The 22,842-nt window shown below is 41.7% G+C and overlaps 1 protein-coding gene and 1 long non-coding RNA gene across 5 annotated transcripts in view; one reads left to right on the top strand and one right to left on the bottom strand.

Annotated features, from left to right (window-relative positions):
• Positions 1–22,842, top strand: part of BLNK (B cell linker) — a 95,937-nt gene that overhangs the window by 4,639 nt on the left and 68,456 nt on the right. For all 4 annotated transcript variants that reach the window (XM_064269539.1, XM_064269540.1, XM_064269538.1 and 1 more), the window contains one exon: positions 22,661–22,726. In XM_064269539.1, the coding sequence (XP_064125609.1) occupies positions 22,674–22,726 (53 nt within the window). In that variant the 5' untranslated portion in view covers positions 22,661–22,673. Of the gene's footprint in view, positions 1–22,660; positions 22,727–22,842 lie in introns of those variants that run through there.
• The window catches only part of LOC111750302 (uncharacterized), a 30,771-nt gene continuing 18,962 nt past the window's right edge, over positions 11,034–22,842 (bottom strand). Inside the window, exon 5 of the long non-coding RNA XR_002785462.2 lies at positions 11,034–11,731. This is a non-coding gene — a long non-coding RNA (uncharacterized LOC111750302). The remainder of the gene's footprint in view (positions 11,732–22,842) is intronic.

Raw genomic sequence — 22,842 nt, forward strand, 5'->3', positions numbered from 1 at the left:
AGAGAACATTACCCAAGGACACTGGATAAAGGACCAAAGAAGACGTGAAAGGGAGACAACGCGCTTGTTTATCCACCATCTAATGCCTTCTCAGTCATAGATGTAGATTCTGTGGCAGTGTCTGTGAGGCACGGATTTGGAATAATTTTCCTATTAATGGAGATTGTTCCTGCTGCAAGAGTCACCTCTTGCCTGGTCTCTCAGTCACCAGTGGTGCATTATTTTTATTTTTAAAAACTACTAGATGAGTTTTGGAGATGCAACCCTGTTTGTTTTAAAGAGGTTTTTTTTTTAATTTTATTGTCTATTATGAATCAATGCTATATCTGCCCATGAAATGACGATTCAGATTGTATTGATCTTCTTCAGATGTTAGGAAACAGCTTGCCTGATACTCTTATGCACATTAGGAATGGTGAGAGGCGGTGTTTGTGAGGTATCCAGGCTGGTGTGGGGCTGTTGTCTATTGTAATGTTAGATGCTCAAGGCCTTGGGTGATCCTAGATCCTGCCTCTGAGTTAAAGGGGTTGCAGTGCTCTTGTGATTACATATACACCCTTGCCAGGGAAACTTTTTAAGTCCATTTAACCAAGACATTGTGTTTCTTTAAGCTGAACTTACTTTTATTTGCTGTATTGGGTGTTTATGTCTAAACTCTCAGGGACAACCTTAATTTTCTTATTCCAAGTTCTTGCTGGGCTTTCTAGGCCTTTAGGGCTGTAAGAAGGCGACACACTTTTTGCTCCTGATATGGGCCCCACCTGCGAATTAGGTGGAATTCTGGCCACCATCCAAGTCCCTGCCTCCAGATCAAGGAAAGTGTGAACCCCAAAGTGTGACACTGGCCAAGGCTCCAGCACTGTCTCCAGGGCAAGCAGCTTTGGTGCTGGGCACTGGGATTGCCTGGCCTGCTGTGGAAACCACACTCAGGGAGTTACATCTCTTGGCTGCGTGTTGACCTCCTCATTGGCTCTTTTATTTCCCTATCCCCAGTTCTCTATCCATCAGTGAGCAAGTTTGTCTTCCTTCCCCACACCTTGTACCTTGTTCCACAGCTGAGGGCTGCGTGCTCCACAAAGAGCTCCTCCCACAAGTCCCTGCTCCTCCTCCCTGTCCTGCCTTCACCTCTCTTTGGAAAGGGGCTTCTATTGGCAGCTACACCTCCAGGCTTAGTTTTCACATCGTTTTTACAGCACTATTGTGTAACCCCTCCAAAAGATAACTGTCAGTCCAGTATGGCTGTTTTAATGCTTATTTCAAAAGCAAGGTGAGGGAGGTGTGGCCAAGATGGCAGAGTAGTCAGATGCTTCCGGTGGTCCCTCTTACAACAAAGACCCCCTCAAAAAAAAATCAATTACGTATATGACAATCTACGAACCCTGAGCATCAAAGGCAAAGTTAAGAAATTGGACTGAGTGACAGAGGAAGGGAGAGATGGTGCAGAAGCAGCAAAGAGTTGCTGAGTCGGTGGCAGTGCCTCAGCCCCGATTCCCTAGTGTGACTGTGGCAGGGCTGGCGGTACTGTTTGGGGACATGGCTGCTTCAGCGAAAGAAGGCAAGCAAAGTGGTGCACCCCAGTTCCCCTGGCATGACTGTGGCACGGCTCGCAGTGGTGTTTAGGACACAGCTGCTTCAGCAAAAGAAGGCAAGCAAGGTGGCACAGCCCCAACCACCTGACATGACCACAGCAGGGACCAAGACAGCACATACAATCTACACATGCCTCCAGAATCTGAGATAAAACAGCGCTCTCGGCACAAGACAATTGATTTTGTCTAATTTACTCTGCAGATCTAATAGCTTCAACTTTTGAAATAACTCTTTTTGTTTGGTTTTATCTCTCTGATCCCTCCTCCCTCTGCCCCAGCTGGCTTCATTAACAGTTGATTTCCCTGGCCTGAGATAAGTTCTGCTGCACTCCCAGAGCCACTCTTCTGGCCTTGGAGAAGGAACAAATTAACAAAGGGAGGAAAAAGGCTCTGCTGACTCCCCTAATCTGGAAACTCAGAAAAGAAGCGGCTCCAGTCCAGGCGCAAGCAGTCCACAGACTTTGTCTTTCACCCGTGCATGGATCCAGGTGGCCCCTTTACAGCAGATAGGAGCTGGCTGTTATATTGCAAGGGCGAATCTGTTTGAGGTCTGACTGTAACTGTTTCAGCTGTGTGGTGGAAAGGCACATTTCTGATGTTTGATACTGCTCTGCCTATTAAACAGGGCCCTCACCTACCCATAGCAGGGGCCTGAGGACTGGAGGCTCCACCCACACCACCTAGCCACCTGCAACAGGGGTCCAAGGATAAGTGGTGCCTACCAGTCCTTACACTTAAAAGCACTGGCTACCTATGATACGGCTGCAGAGCCCACCCACCAGAGTGCTGTAGAGAACAGGGACATGACTTCCTCACAGACACTCAGGGGAAGGTTTTCAGCCCCCTGCCTTCTTCAGAGTGTGACTCCCTGCTGTGACCAGAAACCTGTGCATACACCAAGGCTCCTCTAAGATAGTAGGTGAGAGCCTACACCACACACTAGGTGACTGACCACCTGGACACCTGAGCTGAACCTATACAAGAAAAGCGAATGCACTCCTAGGCTCATATACCTGGTAACAGCTCTAGCCATTTGGTGACAGGACATTTGTGCTTCAAAGGCTCCAATAATCAAGTTAGTTCACCCTCATAGCCTATTTGGGTATATCAACACAAAACTAAGCAAGAAGCTAGGACACAGTGAGCAAACATAAAATAAATAAATACAATAACTTACAGATGGCTGGGAGACAATAGCCAATATCAAATCACGTAAAGAAGCAGATCATGATTGCATCAACAAACACACAAAACAAAGAATCAAGGAATCTTCCAGATGAAGATGTATTCCTGGCATTACCAGATGCAGAATACAAAAGATTAATATACAGAACTCTTCAAGATATCAGGAAGGAGATCAGGTAAAACATAGAACAAGCCAAGGAGCACACAGATAAACCAGTCAAGGAAATTGAGAAGATTGTTCAAGAACATAACAAAAAATTTAATAGGCTGCAAGAGTCCATAGAGAGACAGCAATCAGAAATTCAGAAGATTAACAATAAAATTTCAGAATTAGACAACTCAGTAGAAAGTCAGCAAAGCAGAGTTGAGGAAATGGAATTGAGAATTAGCAAGACTGAAGATAAAACACTTGGCACCAATATAAAAATATATTCAAAGAAAAATCAGATAAAAGAATTTAAAAAAATGGAGAAACCCTAAGAATCATGTGGGACTCTATCAAGAGAAATAACCTACAGATGATTGGAGTACCAGAACAGGGAGAAAAAACAAAAAATACAGAGAGAATTGTTAAAGATTTGTTGGCAGAAAACTTCCCTGACATTGTGAAAGATGAGAGGGTATCTATCCAAGATGTTCATCAAACCCCATACAAGGTAGATCCCAAAAGAAAGTCACCCAGACATTATAATCAAACTTGCTAAAACCAAAGATAAAGAGAAAATTTTATGAGTGGCCAGGGATAAATGAAAAGTCACCTACAAAGGAGAGTCAATAAGAATAAGCTTGGACTGCTCAGCAGAAACCATGCAAGCAAGAAGGCAATGGGATGACATATATAAAGCATTGAAGGAGAAAAATTGCCAGCCAAGAGTCATATATCCAGCAAAACTGTCTCTCAAATATGAATGTGAAATTAGGACATTTCCAGATAAACAGAAATTTAGGGAATTTGTAAAAACCAAACTAAAAACTAGGATACTAAAGGTAATTCTCTGGTTAGAAAATCAGTAATATCAGATATCAACCCAACACTAGAACACCGGACAGAGCAACCAGATATCTACCCAGATAGGGAAAATCACAAAAATGAATCAAGATTAAAAAAACACTAAAAACAGGGAATCAGTGATGTCATTATGTAAAAGATGACAAATTAAATCAATAAAGAGGGACTAAATAAAGTAGTCGTAGATCTTTCATATGGAGAGGAAATCAAGGCAGTATAGGGAGATACAAGTTAGGTTTAAACTTAGAAAAATAGTAGTAAATATTAAGGTAACCACAAAGGGGACTAACAATCCTATATATCAAAATAAAATATAAGAAAAACAACAGCAAGGTGAGGAAGCTAGCTTAAGAAACATGTTCTGTCTACCTAATGAGCCACTTTATCTATTGGGCACTTTCCTGGGAAAGGATTATTTACCCAGGGAAGTTCTTGCCTCCCAGCAGGCTAGCTGGGGGTCCCACACTTACTCCAGAGTGCATCCCTCCCACAATGCAGGGAACACAAACAGAGGCCGCAGAGCTTTCTGGGTATGCGGCCTGTGCAACTGCACACAGCACACATTCAGAAGGACTCTGCACTTGGTTTAATGCTCTGCTGCCACCTTCTTGAAATCGTTAATAATTTTTTAATAAGGGACCCTGCATTTTCATTTAGCACTGGGCCCTGGAAATTATATAACTGGTTCTGGCCGTGGGCTCCATAGGGATCCCAGTCATGCCTATTATCCCTGTAACATGTAGGGACAACAGACATGAATGGAGAAACCCCATCACATTATAAAGATTCACCTTAATAACCTTAGAGGCCATCCTCTCCAACCCTTTTGTTTTTCAAGCAAGAAAGCTGAGGCCCAGAGAGGTTAAGTCACTAACAGAGCCCAGTCTAGAGCAGACTTCCACGTGTTTCTGTGAGAAAGAAGGAAGAGCAGGACACGCCCTCATTTTCTACTCTCTCCCTGTGTAATTTACTGGGGAGAATTTTTTTTTATAACATTCTAGCCAAGTCTGGGTTCTATATTTTTCCTAGACATTTTTTTTTTTAAGGCAGTCAAGTTACTAGTCAGAAACCCCGGTAAAGTCCTACAGAATCCATGCTGTCAGTATTCCAGGCCATTACACTGTTTTCAAGTCCAAACTTAAATTCTGTGCTGACTCAAGATATGTATGGTTTTACTCTAATATATATTCTTCAAGGAATATTCCCACAGCAGTTCATGTAATCTGAGAGTGGGGTATAATTATCAGGAGCAGAGCTGATCTTACATGTAGACTGAGCATACTGCAGCAACGTAGTGTTATTTAAGAAGTACCCCTGAAAGGTGTGTTTGCTGTACTGGAAAGAATATGGACTTTGAAATCACGGAGAACCTGGGTTTCAATACTTTCAAGAGCTGATCTTACATGTAGACTGAGCATACTGCAGCAACGTAGTGTTATTTAAGAAGTACCCCTGAAAGGTGTGTTTGCTGTACTGGAAAGAATATGGACTTTGAAATCACGGAGAACCTGGGTTTCAATACTTTCAAGAGCTGATCTTACATGTAGACTGAGCATACTGCAGCAACGTAGTGTTATTTAAGAAGTACCCCTGAAAGGTGTGTTTGCTGTACTGGAAAGAATATGGACTTTGAAATCACGGAGAACCTGGGTTTCAATACTTTCAAGAGCTGATCTTACATGTAGACTGAGCATACTGCAGCAATGTAGTGTTATTTAAGAAGTACCCCTGAAAGGTGTGTTTGCTGTACTGGAAAGAATATGGACTTCGAAATCAGGGAGAACCTGGGTTTCAATACTTGCTGTGGGAATAATAATACATATACACTAATAATACATAACATATAATAAAACCAGTTGTCCTGGAGTCAATTCCAACTCATGGTGACCCTATGTATATCAGAGTAGAATATGGCTTCATAGGGTATTTAATGGCTTATTTTTCAGAAGCAGATTACCATGCCTTTCTTCCAAGGTGCTTCTGGGTGGGCTCAAACCACCAACCTTTCAGTTAGCAGCCAAGCACCATAACCATCTGCACCACCCTTGGGACTCCATGCAGCCCTAGTGGCGCAGTGGTTAAGAGCTCAGCTGCTAACCAAATGGCTGGCAGTTTGAATCCACCAACTGCTCCTTGGGAACCCTGTGAGGCAGTACTACTCTGTCCTATGGGGTCACTATGAGTCGTAATCAACTCAGTGGCAACAGGTTTTTTGTTGTTATTGTTAGTGACTCCATAATATATAATTGTTGTTGTTAGTTGTCACAGAGTCAGCTCCGACCCATGGTGACCTCAGTGAATGTCCTATTCCCAAAAATTCCTCCTGACCTGGGCTTTCTTGGTGTGCCAAATTGTGTCATTGGGGTAATGCAGTGTTTTAGGATGGATGCTGAAAACAACCTCTTACCACGATAAAAGCAAAAGCTATTCTTGTAAATGCCTCAAAAATAAATTGAAAAAAAAAATTTTATAATTGTTAATGAAATTATTTTCCATATTTGCTATAAAACAATGATCACATTTTGTTTGATCAACTAGCTATTATTTTGAAGGTTTTTTTGTTTGTTTGTTTTGTTTTTTAATGTATTCTTGAAAAACATTCCTAGGTGCTTTTTAAGAATTACAATGCTTTTCCCCACACCCATTCCTGCACGTGAGATACTCCCCATTTTCAGGAGGGAAAATGCGGAACAGAACTCAAATTCTAATGGAATCCAGACTTTGCCCTGAGGAAGACATTAAACCTTAAAATGGAACTATCCCCTGAAATTATCTTTAAACTAAACAGTTTACAACTCAGAGTGACCCTAGAGGACAGAGTAGAACTGCCCCATAGAGTTTCCAAGAAGCGCCTGGTGGATTCAAATGGCGGACCTTGTAGTTAGCAGATGTAGCTCTTAACCACTACAGCACCAGTGTTTCCTAAGCCAAACAATATAGTGTAGTTTAGCTTAGTTAGCAAACAATGTCTGCCTTGAGCGTTGTGTTCTTTCAAAGATTATCTATATGGTAACAAATTGACAAAAGCAACTTGAAAGGCTAGATGAGAAGCTTAGGAGGCAGTGAATTTGTGTTGATGATGGTGAAACTGTTTGGAAAAGAATACCAAGAAAGGTAGTACAACTTGCAGAGTGTAACCAATGTCATTGAATTGTTCATGTAGAAATTGTTGAATTGATGTATGTGATATCTTCACCAAAAATAATAATAAAAAAAGACATTTCCTATTTTTTTTTTTTACTCAGATCCCAGGGAAATGAGATTAAATGAGCAAAAATTTTTCAGTATACAAAACATACATTCCTCAAAATTATTCTTCTCTCCCTGAAAACATTTTTCTTTAGTTGCAGAAATGGGTTCCCAGTCAAGTATACGATACTAAATTGTACCATGCAGACACAACCAAGACTCACTTTTCCTCATTAAATTTTTAAAAGGACAAGCATAAATTCTTAAAACACATTCATTTTCTAGAATTACATTTTCTGACCAATATCACTTGTAAACTAAAAATTTTTTTTTTCTGAAATGTAATTAGAATGACTTATTTGTCACTTGGTCTTACATGCTTATTGGCAGTTGGTTCAGCTTTGGAATCATGAAGTTCACGCAGTCATTTCCGTGCTGGTAAAGGAGAGACTGGGCATATATCAAAATTTCAGCTGTCACCACTTCATAAGAACAATGACCACACCAGAGCCAAGCAAAGTGACAGAATTAAACAGCGTGACCTCGGGAGTCTCTTCCAAACCCAAGAGTCTGTGTTGTCTATGGATGCAGCTGCCTCCTTTAACTTCTTTAGCATTCACACCCTGCTTTTGTGTGGTTTTATGAAGAAATTTCCCTTTACCCAGGCCCCTCCCTGCTGTGTGGGTGGGTGAGAGCAAGGACCAGCAAGGTTTCGTCTGTGCTGTGAGAAAGGAAAGTGCTAGACTCCTAGAGACCCCAAAGGCCCCCAGCGCCTAAAGTCAGGAAGAGCTTGGGCCTTGACAATTTCTGCTGTCACATCAAGTGGCAAATATTCTAAGAGCTTTTTAAGCTAGTGTAGCAATAATTTCCTTGTCATTTCACCAGTCTCAGGTGACGCGTCCTACACTTAACTGGCTCTGTTAGTCAGGGGGAAGCCTGCCAGGATTTTTGAAAGATACAGGTTGTTAGTAGAATCATCCCCGCTTCTCATTGTGCCAAGTCAGCCCAATTTCTGTCTGCTTATAGCTCAGATCAGCAGTTTAGACCTGCCAAAGACTTGCACAAAATATTTGCAGATCTCAGTAAAAAAAATAAAAAAAGAAACGGTAAGGTGTGAACTGTCTGGAGTAACTTGCAAATTACTTTCTAAGGTGAATAGATGGTTAGTGAGAAATGACCCCAGCAGCCAGATGCTCATGTGTAATGTGGACACAGTCCCTCCACTCCATGACTCTTTGGTAGCCTTCCTGGCAGGTGTCAGGAAAGGACACATGGACCTACGGTGCTCAGGTCCCCCTCCACCTGCTCTGCTCAGCCACCTTACTTCTGAACATGTTGCAGACCTCAGACAGCCCCTGCTACCTATCCTCCCACCACCTAAAAGCACTACCTTCTCCTTTCCCCTTCTCCCAATCTGTCACTTCGTCTTCCCTCTCTGTTACTTCCTAAAGACTGAAATAGGCTCCTAAGCATTTATGGGCCTAGGGACCAGTAACAGGGCAGGGTGGGGAATCATGTGGCTCCCCAGTAAAGATTGGCTGGTAGAGGGATTGGATGCCATCTCCGAGGCAGAGAGAAAAGTGCCTAAAGAGGCACATGGTGAAACCTGCCACCTGCCATGGTGAGGGGCCAAATTAAAACAAGTTAGTTGGTATCATTCAGGGGTGATTGACAACACGGGCTTTGGAGTCAAACCGTCCAATTTTGAATCCCAGCTCTGACATTTACTAGCTGTGGGATCTGGGGCTAATTGCATAACCTGTCTGAGCCAAGTTTTCTGATCTATAGAAATGGGGACAATAATTTTACCTACCTCAGAGGGTACTTGTGAGGGTTAGATGACGTATGCAAAGTGCCTGGCACATAGTAAGTGTTCCATAAATGCTGGCTGCCATTGTTGTTGCTCTTTTTGCTGTTGATATCCCAGCCTGGCCACTGGCATGTATGATGAAGTTTTTTTAACAATGGCGTCTTGGGCTTGTACTGTAAACATGGCTCTGGGCTGTGGAAGGTGGAAAACACAGTCCCTGTCATGGAAAAACTTATTCTTCAGCAGGAGATTTGACGAACAGGGTATGATGGAAAGAGCTGGGAGGGGTCCTCAGCTAAATTAACACTGGGGCAATCTCAGAATCTCCCTGGAACTTGGTTTCCTCCCTTGCAACAAGAAGAGGCTGGTCCAGGATATTCCTAAAGTCTCTCTTACTTCCAAATGTCTGTGTTTATCTTTAATTATAAGGAGCCCTGGGGGCACAGTGGTTAAGTGTTCAGCTGCTAACTGAAAGTTCAGCAGTTGGAACCCACCAGCGGCAATCTGCTCCCATAAAGACTACAGCCTAGAAAACCCTATGGGGAAGTTCTACTCTGCCCAGTAGGGTCGCTATGAGTCAGCATCTACTAGAAGGCACACAACAACAACAGTTATCTTTAATTATAGGCAAAATTACGAGTTGGGATTTCAAAGCTGTGTGGTCTGGGATAAGCATCATGATCTCTCTGGGCTTCAATGAAATGGAGGCAAGTGGGGTGCGGGGAATGTTAACTCAGCTTTAAGAGGTTTACTGAGGTTATCACGCCATGGCTGGGACTGTCAAAATTCTGTGCCAGCTCCACCAGGGACTTACCCTCTGGGAGGAGGCAGCCTCCGGTGCTGAATTCACAAATCTAAATATAACACCAATAATGCTGCCAGAAGGCCAGGCTGGAGGAAGTGAGGAGCCAGGATTGAAGGAGGCTGTGGAGAGGGCAGAGGAGGGAAGTTGGTGATAGGAGCTCTGCTGCATGCAAATAACAGTAGTCACTAGGAAGTGTCATTCTGTTTCAAAATGACAGGTGGGTAGCCAAAGACTTTGGCTTTGAGACAGAAATGATCCAAAGGGAGACATTCTGAATGAATCAGAGTCTCCTCCAGGCTCTGTTCACATAGGGCAGAAGGTTTTTGTCCTGCGGGAAGGTGGTGGAAGGGAGCTCTCTCCTGCATCACCAGAGGGCAGGATTTGCGTTCACTGTAGCTCCGTATCCAGAATTTGCCTTGCCCAGTGGGCATTCACTGAATATTTGAGGAATAAATAAGAAAAATAAATGTTCTGTGTAAAACAACGAAGGCTCAACATGTCCCAGCAGGTTTGGATGCCAAATTTAAGCCGGGGGAGGGGGTGCAAAAAAAAAGCCATCAGTAAATCAAGATAAATAATATCTTAATATAATCTTTTTTAAAAAAAACCAAATTAATGCAAAAAAGATTTATGGTAAACAAAATATCAGTATTTTAAATAAAGACAGGATCAGTATTGCCTCAGGCTTCAATATGGCCCACAGGGCACTGTGCCCCAGCATTGCCCTCATTGAGAGCCGTTGGCCGAGGTCCTGCTGATTTTACCCCACTGCTTCTTGTATCCCACTGTTACGGGCTTGGGCTGGGGCCCAGCACAGTTGCCTCCAAAATGGTCTCCCAGCCACCAATGTCCTCGTGCCCGGGACCTCCTCCATGCTACCACCTTAATCATGACATGCCCCTAAGTAAACGTCCCCAAGGGCTTCCCACTGCCTACAAATCTGATCTCCTTGGCCTGACAATCAAGGCCCTTGATTACCTGTCCCTTACCCCATCCAGCCTCATCTTTGGTCACACCTCTCCCCACACCCCACATTTCTGTCACACTCAACTTCTCATTGGATCCCAGACAATTCTACCTCTGATCCTCTGCACTTGCTATTCTTGCTACCTGGCTGCTGATCCCCAACTGGTTTGCGCATGAATTTTTTTTTCCCATCGGGATCAAGCTCCCAGGTCACTTCTTAGAACCTCAAGTTGTTCACTTCCTTCTGACAGCCCGCACAGCTCTCGGAGTAGCTTTCACTTTTTATTTGTCTGTATCATATGAATTTTTAGACATAAGTGTATATTACTTTCATAAAGAAAAAAAACCTATTTTCATCTAAATAAAACAATTTAAGACATAAAATACAAAAGATTTCACATGAACCAACTAATAGTTCAAAAATTTCTATTAGGCACTGGGGCACCACAAACTATAACCGGAAACCCTGGTGGCGTAGTGGTTAAGTGCTAGGACTGTTAACCAAGAGGTCGGCAGTTCGAATCCGCCAGGCACTCCTTGGAAACTCAGTAGAGCAGTTCTACAGTCCTATAGGGTCGCTGTGAGTCCGAATCCACTCAACGGCAGTGGGCTTGGTTTTTGGTAATCAATAAACAGAAACCCTGGTGGCGTAGTGGTTAAATACTAGGGCTGCTAACCAAAAGGTCAGCAGTTCGAATCGGACAGGTGCTCCTTGGAAACCCTGTGCGGCAGTTCTACTCTGTCCTGTAGGGTCGCTATGAGTTGGAATTGACTTGACGGCAGTGTTTTTTTTTTTTTTGTAATCAATAACCAGTAAGTAGTATTGCCTGAAATGCTATGAATCAGGATATACAGAAATAGAATTAAGAGCTGCAAAATCCTGGGTAATCCAATCTTCTCATTTTATTGGAGACCATGAAGCATACAGTGATGATGAGGACTGCTCAGGTTTGCACAGACAGTAAGCAGCAGAGATTAGAGTAGAATCCACTTCTCTGGATTCTCCATGAGTGCTCTTTTCTTAAGTGCTGTCTCTGCCCGTGCCCAGAAAATGAGCTAGACCTTGGAATGGGACCAGTTGTGGATTTATAACAGTGGGTTAATTATGCCTAAAATGTTTGCTTGGGTCCACACTGAGAAGGCCTTTGAATGCTGAGTTAGTGAGTTTGGACTTTATCCTGTAAGAAACAAGGAGACATCAAAGATTATTCATAAGCAGGGGGACATGAAAAGGGCAACTTAAGAAAATGAATTTGGGGTTGGTAGAGATTGGGGAGGAAACCCTGGGGGCATAGTGGTTAAGGACTACACCTGCTAAGAGGTCAGCAGTTCGAATCCACCAGGCGCTCCTAGGAAACTCTATGAGGCAGTTCTACTCTGTCCTATAGGGTCGCTATGAGTCGGAATCTACTTGATGGCAACGGTTTTTTTTTTTTTTTTTAAATAAATTGGGGAAAGGGAGAGACTGAAGGTTGGGAGACAAGCTAGGAGGCTACTGGAATAGTCTACTGCCCTTGAGATCACAATAGAAGTAGCTGAAGGGGTGGACTGGAAGGGACAAAGACAAATAAGATTTGTCTAAAGACAAATTGGCATAAGTAGTGATGGGAGATGAAGAGTCAAATGGAAAGAAAGGAAAAAGAAAGGGCCAAAGAAAGCTCAGAAGTTTCAAGCCTGAAGATCTAAGGACACCAGGGTCTCCTTTTATAATATATAGCTGTATTGAAATTTAGTAACAAGAATGAACTATACCATAAGAATCATGAATGGCATCTTAAAAAGAAATCCAAAGTCAATAACGTGAGATTACTTTGTTGTTGTTATTAGATCCCATTGAGTTAGTTTGAACTCATAGCGACCCTATGTACAACAGAACAAAATGCTGCCCCGTCCTATGCCATCCTTGCAATGGCAGCAGGTTTGGGTTTTTTTTTGTTTGTTTGTTTAACAAACACTCTGGGTGGCACAAGGTTAATTAAGTACTCAACTACTAGCTGAAAGGTTGGAAGTTCAAACCCACCCAGAGGCACCTTCGAAGTCAGGTCTGGTGATCTCCTTTTGAAAGACCACAGCCTTGAAAACCCTACTCTGCATACATGGGGTGGACATGAGTTGGAATCAACTTGGCAGCAACTAACAACAATAACAACAAACACTCACAACATCATTTCAAGGGGCACACTGCCAGGCACAGCCTTTTTCTGGTGTCAAGAGGAAAGGCTTGATTTTGGATTTTGGCTGAGAGAAGAAGTCCAGCCCAAAGGACACTGAAATGATGAAACTTGGGAACCAGATCAGAGATCAAGATGTGGAAGCAAAGGAGAAGGAAAGATTCATCTGTTCATTTGTTTGCAGGAAGTCGCTTTAATCTGATACTCTATTTAATCCATTCACAAATCCAGATTAAACAAGGATTTTCTCTGATTAACAATGCGTTGCATTCCACCTTTTCTGGAAAGATAGAAGTGAAAAAAAAAAATACTTTAAACCTACCTTTTCATGGTTCTCTGTGAATGCACTGAGGAGCTAAAAGCGGAGCAAGATATTTTCTGATCTTTTTTTTTTTTTTCTACTAAACCAGTAGGATAACCAGCAACCGGTTGCCAAGGTGCCTACGGATGGACTTCAACTTCCAACCTTTTGGTCAGCGTTAACCTTTTGCCCCACCAAGGAACTTCCCCTCATGCACCAGACTCAAATCTGACCTTATAGGACAGAGTAGAACTGCTCCATAGGGTTTCCAAGGAGTGGTTGGTGGATTTGAACTGCTGACCTTTTGGACAGCAGCCGAACTCTTAACCACTGCACCACCAGGGCTCCAGATATTTCTCTGTTTCCTGTTACACCCTCCAGGATCAGTTTTAGCTGGTTAAAAGCCATTCAATTTGCAGAAGGAGGGAATATATAGATAAAGGCTGGCTGGGCAAAGTTCAAGGATGAAAAACCAGGTTTGTGTGCGTGTGTGTGTGTGTGTGGGGGCGTGCGTGCACGTGTGCGCCCACGCACGGCTGAGGGGGTGGGGGGGATGGTGGTGGAATTGTGTTCCCTTATGAAACTAATAATATGGAATATATTAACCGGAAAATGCAGATTACAAAATGTCATCCGTAAACTTAATTGTGCAAAATATACACATACTCATGCATTCATATACACACATAGTAAAATAACTGGAAGACTGTTCAATTAAATGTTAACAGTGAGGGTTAGAATTAAGAGTAAGATTTTTAATATTATTTCTAAACTTTGATACAGTGAACATGTATTACTTTTGTAGTCAGAAACAAAGGCATAAAATGAAAAGCTGTATAACCTACGTGACCAGTCACTATTCACCTGTGACTCCAAACAACAAAAAAGTCATATTAACTTTTGCCATTCAGATTACAGTGGCCAATACCCCTCTTCCACTTTTACCAGATTTCCCACCCCTGGGGTTCTGGGAGCCCCAGAGGCACTTACATACTCCACAGTTCCACACTGGCTATCCCTGGTCTCAGATCCACCCTCCACTCTTTCTAGGGCCATTTGTTCCCTCACTGTGTACAGCTGGCATCTTCTCAGCTCCATCTGGATATCCTTGGGCTCCTTTCACCTTTGGCCACAGCCCTTCTCTTATTTCCCCACAGTCCTAACAGAGACTTATTTGTGCATAATAAGACCTTACTGAAATTTGGGGAAGTACAACACAAAGAATGGTTTATACTAGACTAGACTTCTCTCAGTGTCCCAGGTCTTCTTCAGGTCCTCCCCACTTTACTCCTAGCCACAGATCATTTCAAGTGCCAGCTCACCTCTACACCGTGGGAATCCTTTGAGAAATCCACTCAACCTGTAGTCCAGGGATCAACAGCCAGGAGGCCCCAGGAAAATAGGAAACATCTCAGTACAAAGTTTAATGCCTATCTACCACATCTTCATTTTCCTTACTTCCTGTTTCTAGACTAGTCTCTTTGCAGGATGTGTGACAGCGTGGACACCCATTTCCCACTGACAGGAATGTGCCAGTGTCTTAGTCCCAACATCACTATCTTGTGTTATTCAGTTCTAGAACACTGTATTAGAAATGGCAAAATGATCCTGGCCATGTCGCTGTGCTTCAGGTGTGGTCGTCCCTTTTTGTATGTTGTTCTCCAACATGAAGTACATGTTCTTCCTTCATCTCTACTCTGCAACTCATGTAAACCATGACTCTTAGATAAGTAAAAATAGACAGGCATAAGGTAATCTAAATTGATACAGAGAAAAGTTTAGAGTTCCACAAAGAAGCACATGCAAAATTATGCTTTCAAACTGACTGCTCAGTTTGTCTCAAACATTGTACTCTGTTTCATGAGGACTTTAATTTTTCCCAAGCAGGTATTAGCTTTACGTAGGCAAAACTAAAAGTCCCGCAATGGAAAAAGATATGACCTATCACAGCAGTGCTCAAAGGGTGGTCTCCTGATCAGTAGCATCAGCACCACCTGGGAACTGGTTAGAAATGCAAATTATGAGACCCCACCACAGACCTTCCCAATCAGAAACCCTGGGTGCAGGGCCCAGTGATTTGTGTTTCAATAGCCCTGTAGGTTCTGATGCAGCGCAAGTGTGAGAACCATTGGTCTATCAGATTCAAAAGTAAGCTTCCACTACTGTGAAGACGAAAAAAACAAAAAAGTTGGTAATATTCAAATGATGACTTTTTCATTCTCAGTACCTCATGGGATCCAAATCTCTTGAGATTTAGACTCAGCCAGGGTCACGCTGGGGGAGTGTGTGGTTAAATAACGACAGTAACAATCACTTAAATAACTCGTTTCATTGAAGTTAAATTTAAGAGCTTAAAGTTTTTTTAAAAACAAAGGATAGAATATAAAATTTGATTTGGTTTATACAAGTAATAATTACTATAATCATTTATATGATCTGCTCACCATTTTTAATGCCCAAATGCCAGATTATTTAAAAATTACATATTAATATATATTAGATAAACTTTGTTCTTCATTTTATTTTGTTACATGACCATGGCTGTCTCTTCACAACTTAAAAAATTCCGACAATATGATCCTATTATTATTCTACTACCATGGAGGGTATCTCTGAAACGGATAATTAAAGTGAAGCTACTTTATGTCTTGCCTATTTTTACCTACACACAACTTACCTCAGTAAAACAATGTTGAAACTGGAAGTAACCTCTCCTCGAACCATCTAGTATAACATTCCTTTGTTATCACATATGCTATAAATTTCAGTAGAGGAAAAAAAAAAAAAAGCTCCAAAATGAAGTGGACAATACTAGAAACAAGCAAAAGCTGTTCATCACTAATTTAAGTTAGTAAGAATTGATAAAATGAGCTAAGAGCATCATCCCATTGTCCTGGTTTTGATGTTGTTGTTGTTAGGTGCTGTCAAGTTGGCTCCAACTCATAACGACCCTGTGTACAACAGAACAAAATACTGCCAGGTCCTGTGCCATCCTCACAATCCCTGTTATGCTTGAGCCATTGTTGAAGCCACTGTGTCAATCCATCTCGCTGAGGGTCTTCCTCTTTTTTGCTGATCACCTACTCTACTCTCTCGGTTTGGGGCCTATAATTTTCTTAAAATGCTATCTTGACATAGGTCGTTGTTTTGTTTTTTTAAATATTTCATTGTGTTTTAAGTGAAAGTTTACACAGCAAATTAGATTCCCATTCAACAATTCATACACAAATTGTTCTGTGACCTTGATTACAATCCCCGTAATGTGTTAGCAATCTCACCATTTCCACCACACCTGCCTCCATTTCCATCCATCTAGTTTCCCCGCCCCTCCTTGCCTTCTCATATTTGCTTTTGTGTAAATGTTGACCGTTTGGCTTTATATAGTTGATTGTTTAAATGTGCACATTCTTCACAGGTGTTATTATTTATTTTATAGACCAATCTATTACTTGGCTGAAAGGTGACCTCCAGGAGTGGCTTCAGTTCCAGATTAATCTTGACAGTTTTAAGGCCTTGTCTAAACAGTGTTCCTTCCCCTTCTTGAGCAGCTGATTAAATCCATTTTCTGAACATTTTCTTTATCCGGTTCTCACACCCCTGAGTCCCACGACACACCCTCCCAATCGCCCCAGGGCCGGGTATGCAACAGCTAGGGACAGCCCCTGGAGCCCCTGAGCTTGCAGAATTATTCAAACTCCCCAAATCCCAGGAAGCCCACACACATCCCCAGCACTGACACGCACTTGTACACATGCAAACATAAACATATATCCTTATACACTTCACCAGCATTTCCTCGGTATTAGTCTAATGTTCATCCATTGATTTGTGTTTACAGTGTGAGGTAGTATTCCAAAATCATGTTCTTCTATCTGCATGCCTGTCTCAAGCCTAATTAACAAATATATTTAAATACATGCTTTGGTGCAACTAAAAAAAAAAAAAAACAGTTGGTGAAGTTCCTCTGAGGAGCTGTCTTCTCATCAGAAGTTCTGAGAGAGCTCAAAAGCTTGTCTCCTCTAAGTAACTATTCCACCACCACACTGAAAAGTAACATTTCACAGCATGGGCGTTCTAAATCCATATATAGTCAAGGGACTGTTTCTCCCACATCCCCAATCAACAGAGTTTCATAAACCTATGTTAAGCTTAATTATATACCACTATCCATTTTTATCCATTACCTTCTCCAGGGACTGATCCCTTCTGACAACATGTCCAAAGTACGTAAGATGCAGTCCCACCATCCTTGCCTCTAAGGAGCATTCCGGTTGTACTTCTTCCAAGACAGATTTGTTCATTCTTTTGGCAATCCATGGTATATTCAATATTCTTCGCCAATGCCACAATTCAAAGGCATCAACTCTTCTTCGGTCTTCCTTATTCATTGTCCAGCTTTCACATGCATATGATGCAATTGAAAATACCATGGCTTGGGTCAGGCGCACCTTAGTCTTTAAGGTGAAATCTTTGCTCTTCAACACTTTAAAGAGGTCCTCTGCAGCAGATTTACCCGATGCAATGCATCTTTTGATTTCTTGACTGCTGCTTCCATGGCTGTTGATTGTGGATCCAAGTAAAACGAAATCCTTGACAACTTCAATCTTTTCTCCGTTTATCATCATGTTTCTCATTGGTCCAGTTGTTGAGGTGCCATCCATATTGAAGGCTATGGTCCTTGATCTTCATTAGTAAGTGCTTCAAGTCCTGTTCACTTTCAGCAAGCGAGGTTGTGTCATCTGCATAACGCAGGTTGTTAATGAGTCTTCCTCCAATCCTGATGCCCTGTTCTTCTTCATATAGTCCAACTTCTTATATTATTTGTTCAGCATACAGATTGAATAAGTATGGTGAAAGAATACAACCCTGACGCACACCTTTCCTGACTTTAAACCAATCAGTATCACCTTGTTGTGTCCAAACAACTGCCTCTTGATCTACATAAAGGTTCCTCATGAGCACAATTAAGTGTTCTGGAATTTGCATTCTTCACAGTGTTATCCATAATTTGTTATGATCCACACATGCTTGGCAGACATCCACATCATGCTTGGCAGAGTACAGGATCAGCGGAAAAGAGGAAGGCCCTCAATGAGGTGGATTGACACAGTGGCTGCAACAATGAGCTCAAGCATAACAACGATTGTAAGGATGGCTCAGGACCCGGCAGTGTTTCGTTCTGTTGTGCATAGGGTCACTATGAGTCAGAACCGACTCGACAGCACCTAACAACAACAATTCATTACCTATGAGTTCTCTATGAGTTGGAATCAACTCCACAGCAATGGGTAATATGTTACCTTCATCACCAATCTGCCAGTTTGTCGTAATGTGGTGGCTTGCATGTTGCTATGGCGCTGGAAGCTGTGCCACAGATATTTCAAATACCAACAGGGTCACCCGTGGTGGACAGGTTTCAGTGGAGCTTCCAGACTAAGACACTAGGAAAATCTACTAGTGATCTACCTCTGAAAATTAGCCAGTGAAAACCCTATGGATCACAACAGAGTTTTGTCTGATGTATTGCTGGAAGATGTGCACCCTAAGTTGGAAGGCATTCAAATTACACAGTGGCCACAGCAATGGACTCAAGCATACCAATGATGGATCCGGCAATGTTTCATTCTGTTGCACATGGGATCACCGTGAGTTAGAGGTGACTCAAGGGCAACTAGCAACAACCGATTACTTAACAGAAGACCTAGCTCCTAAAGTCAGAGAAATCTGCATTTAGGTTTATGGAAAATCACAATTTTCTCGTCACAGTGGTTGGGGTTAACTTTATATTTGGCTGACTAAACAGCTCAATCAAATAGTTTTCTCAGAACAAAGGAAAGGTTTGACTGAAAGGTGAGTTCAAATATACTACTCTTTCAGAGGAGAGTCATGTGAAATTTTATTTGAATTTTTTTAAGTCAGAAAACAAAACATGGCCCTATATTCTCACCCTGTTAACATTAATAATAAAAGATATATAATAATAAAGTGATATATGAACATGCTATGGAAATTGCAAGTAATATTGAAAAATCTCAATCATAAAGTAAAAATCTTCTTTTTATGAAGTAGAGGCTCACACTGACAGCCATCAAGTCCTTGCTTTACAGTTGGTTGGGCTGTGCCCAGCTCTGGTGACAAGTGGAGACTGAGAGCCATCTTTTTTTTTTTTCTTCTGTCAAGCTGCACGCCCGAGCACTGGGCAATGTCCACCCACCAAAAAGGGGCACCATTTCTAATTTGTACAAAGGCACTCTTAGAAAGCCACCTTTTAACAAATTCTAAAAAGTTATGCATATACCAGGAAATATGCCTCTATTAGTTCTTTTTATTTCCACAAAGAAACCGTATGATACACACTATTCTAAACTTTCCTTCCTTCCTTCTGTCTCTTCTCCCTCCTTCTCTTTCTTTTTTTCTTTTCCCCCTTTTTATTTACTGTATCTCTTGGGGATCAGGCATTAGTTTCTTTTCTTTTCTTTTTTTTTTTTTTAAGGGTCTGTAGTATTCCATTGTATGGCTCTATCAAAATTTATTGAACTAGTTCCCTTTTAATGACTGATGGGCATTTACGCTGTTTCCAGGTCCTTTTGTGGAGGAGGTGGGGAGGACTGGGGCTATTACACATAATGCTGCTTTAATGAACATGTTTATATGTGCCTAATGGCATGGTTTTGTGACCATGTTTATAAAACAAATTCTTAGCAGTGAAATCATTGGGCCAACAGGCACAGACATTTTAAATTTTGACAGATATTGATTGAAACAATTTATGCCAGTCCTGGCTGTTACCACACTTGTTAATTTTTGCTAATATGATAGGTAAAATATGATATCTCATTTTTTATTTATATTTCTTTAAATATAAATGATGTTAAATGTACTTCCATTGGTCTGTGGCCACTTGCAATAGACTAATGTGTTACTTTAGCTTTTCTGTTAACTATGTGTTCATATCTCTTGCTCATTTTTCTGTTAAATTTTTCCTTTTTGTCTCACTGAGTTGTAAGATTTCTTTGTAAATCAAGACATGCAGTTCTTGTTGTTATTATATGTAGCAGATATGCCTTCTAGCATGTCACTTATTTTTTGATTTTGTGCATCTCATTTTTGTTCTACAAAAGTTTCAAATATTAATACAATGAGATTCATCAGTAATTTTCTTGTTGGCTTCCATGTATGTAGCTTTTAAATGACAGCTTTTCCAAAGTCTACCTAGTAAAGTTAAAAAACAAAAAAGTCTTGGACCTGATTTCAGCCTGTATTGTGTTCTTCAAGGTAGCACCTATCCTAGCATTGTGGTTTCTCTAAGGAAACACGCGATGGACAGGGAGATTTATGACAGGACCAGAGAATCCCATGGGCCTCTAGCTGTCACCTGACTTCTTTTGCAGTGAAGTGAGCTCCTTGGTAACAAACATGGTGAAGGGGAGGGGCTCTACCACTGTAGGAATCCACTTCCACAGGGCAAAGCCCTTCAGGAATTGTTCACCCTTTGTGCACAGATCTAGAAGCTACCTGAGGAGCCCTAACTCCCTGCCATGTTAATTTGAGGTTTCTGGACTTTTCTCTGATAATAAAACTCTTGCAGAATCAGGATTACCATGCCCTCTTCTAACAGTGGCACCTAGGCCAGAAGACCACTCCCACTAGGCCCTGTTGACAGACACAGATCATCCCTCCACAGTGTCCTCCTCCTCATGGCCCCGACCTGGAAACCAGCACTGGAGTAGGGCAGGAGAAAAAGTGTCTCTAGGTTGCTGCATTGCAGCCCTAATTTCAGGTACTTCTTCATACGGCAAAAAAAAAACCTTCATATTTTGGGATGAGGGCACAGAAGGGCATGTTCGAGATGAGACCAGAAAGTTGGGAATTTCCTACTCCTCTGGATCCTCCCAACACCTTCATCCCATTGTCACAGTCTATCTTTGCCAGCACAGAATTAAATTGGACAATGGAAATCTGAGGTAATAAAGAATTGAAATGACACCAATTGCTTTCAAAAGGTGATTGCAAACAGCCTCAGCTTTTCTAGTAAAGTAACCTAGGACCAGAGAAGAACGTTATCTCACTGCGAATTGTTTGGTGCTATGAAAAGCAGCCATCGCCCTCATTCATTGGTTTTATTTGTTTTTGTTTTTTTAAATTAACTAATTTATTTATTGCGCTTTAAGTGAAAGTTTACAAATCAAGTCAGTCTCTCATACAAAAAGTTATATACAACTTGCTATGTACTCCTAGCTGCTCTCCTTCTAATGAGACAGCACATTCCTCGTCTTTATCCTGTATTCCCCATTTCCATTCAACCAGCTCCTGTCCCCCTCTTCCTTCTCATCTCACCTCCAGACAGGAGTTGCCCACATGGTCTCATGTGTCTACTTGAGCCAAGAAGCTCACTCCTCACCAGTATCATTACCTATCTTATAGTCCAGTTCAATCCCTGTCTGGAGAGTTGGTTCCAATCTTGGACTAACAAAGGGTCCGGGGACCATGACATCCAGGGTCCCTCCAGTCTCAGTCAGACCATTAAGCCTGGCCTTTTTACGAGAATTTGAGATCTGCATCCCTCTGTCCACCTACTCCATCAGGGATTCTCTGTTGTGTTCCCTTTCAGGGCAGTGATCAGTGGTAGCTGGTCACCTTCTAGTTCTTCTGGTCTCAGTCAGCCTATCTGAATCCTTATCACCATTAAATTATTCTAAGGCAGGAGCTGCCACACCTCAAAAGCTCATCTTTGATGGGTACACAGCCTCTTAAACAGCTTCATAGCTGCATCACCAAGACACAATCACTGTTAGTTATCCATCCCAGAGTGTGCCAAAGTTTCTTCCTTGTAACCCTATTCCAGTACCAATTTCTGTTTTAGTGTCTTTTGGTTGCATGGAACATCAGCTGGTTCAAATTACCTGAGCACAAAATGGATTTATGTTAAGGATATACATGTGGACTTGAAACACAATGAAAATATATTCTGGAACTAAGGGAGTGAGTGCTAGAGACCACCTAGCTCTTTCTGTCACCTTCAGGGTATCTCTGTGTTTCTCTGCACATCTGCTCTGTCCTTAAGTATAGACTAACCTCCATCTCCTCCTCCACCTTCCCTTCTCCCTCACTCATCTTCCCATCTTTGCTCTCCCTCTTTCTCCCCTCTCCCTTGATTCTTCCTTCTTTTTACTCCTTGTGTTGTTTGGGATAACCATATCTCAATATCATTCTTTCAAATAGTTCTTTCAACTAAATGCACTATGAACAAAATTTAAATGGTTGCATTTAAATCAGAGTTATCTCCGCTCTACTGATTGATCCCTTTGCCTCACATGTATCCTCAGATCAGACGGATCTGGGAATCAGAATTCCTGTCTTCACATCCTGAGGCTGACCCAGACATCCTAATGGATGGTAACATGGCCCAATGACCACACTCCTTATAGAGTCCTTATCTGTTACTCGAGTAACAGATATGAACATAATTCATTAAAATATAATTCATGCTATTTGGGGGTTTTATTGTAGGGTTTTTTTTTTTTCTTTTTTTGTAGTCAAGAAGGGTAAAAACCTTTGAAAAATCAGCCTAGTTATATGAAATTATTACTGTATAATAATCACTAATATCTCATGTTTAATTTCATTTCTTACAGGCAGCTTCAAAAGATGGTCCATGATATTAAGAACAATGAAGGTGGAATAATGAACAAAATAAAAAAGTAAGTTAAACTTCAGAGCACTATATAAACCTTATTATGTCAGCCTGTGCTAAGTGGAAGAAAAGAAACTTCTGTTACCTGAATGAGGGGTTGCAACCTCTCTTACTCATGGCAAG

This window comes from Loxodonta africana, chromosome 16 (genome assembly GCF_030014295.1).
Source record: "Loxodonta africana isolate mLoxAfr1 chromosome 16, mLoxAfr1.hap2, whole genome shotgun sequence".
Taxonomy (NCBI): domain Eukaryota; kingdom Metazoa; phylum Chordata; class Mammalia; order Proboscidea; family Elephantidae; genus Loxodonta; species Loxodonta africana.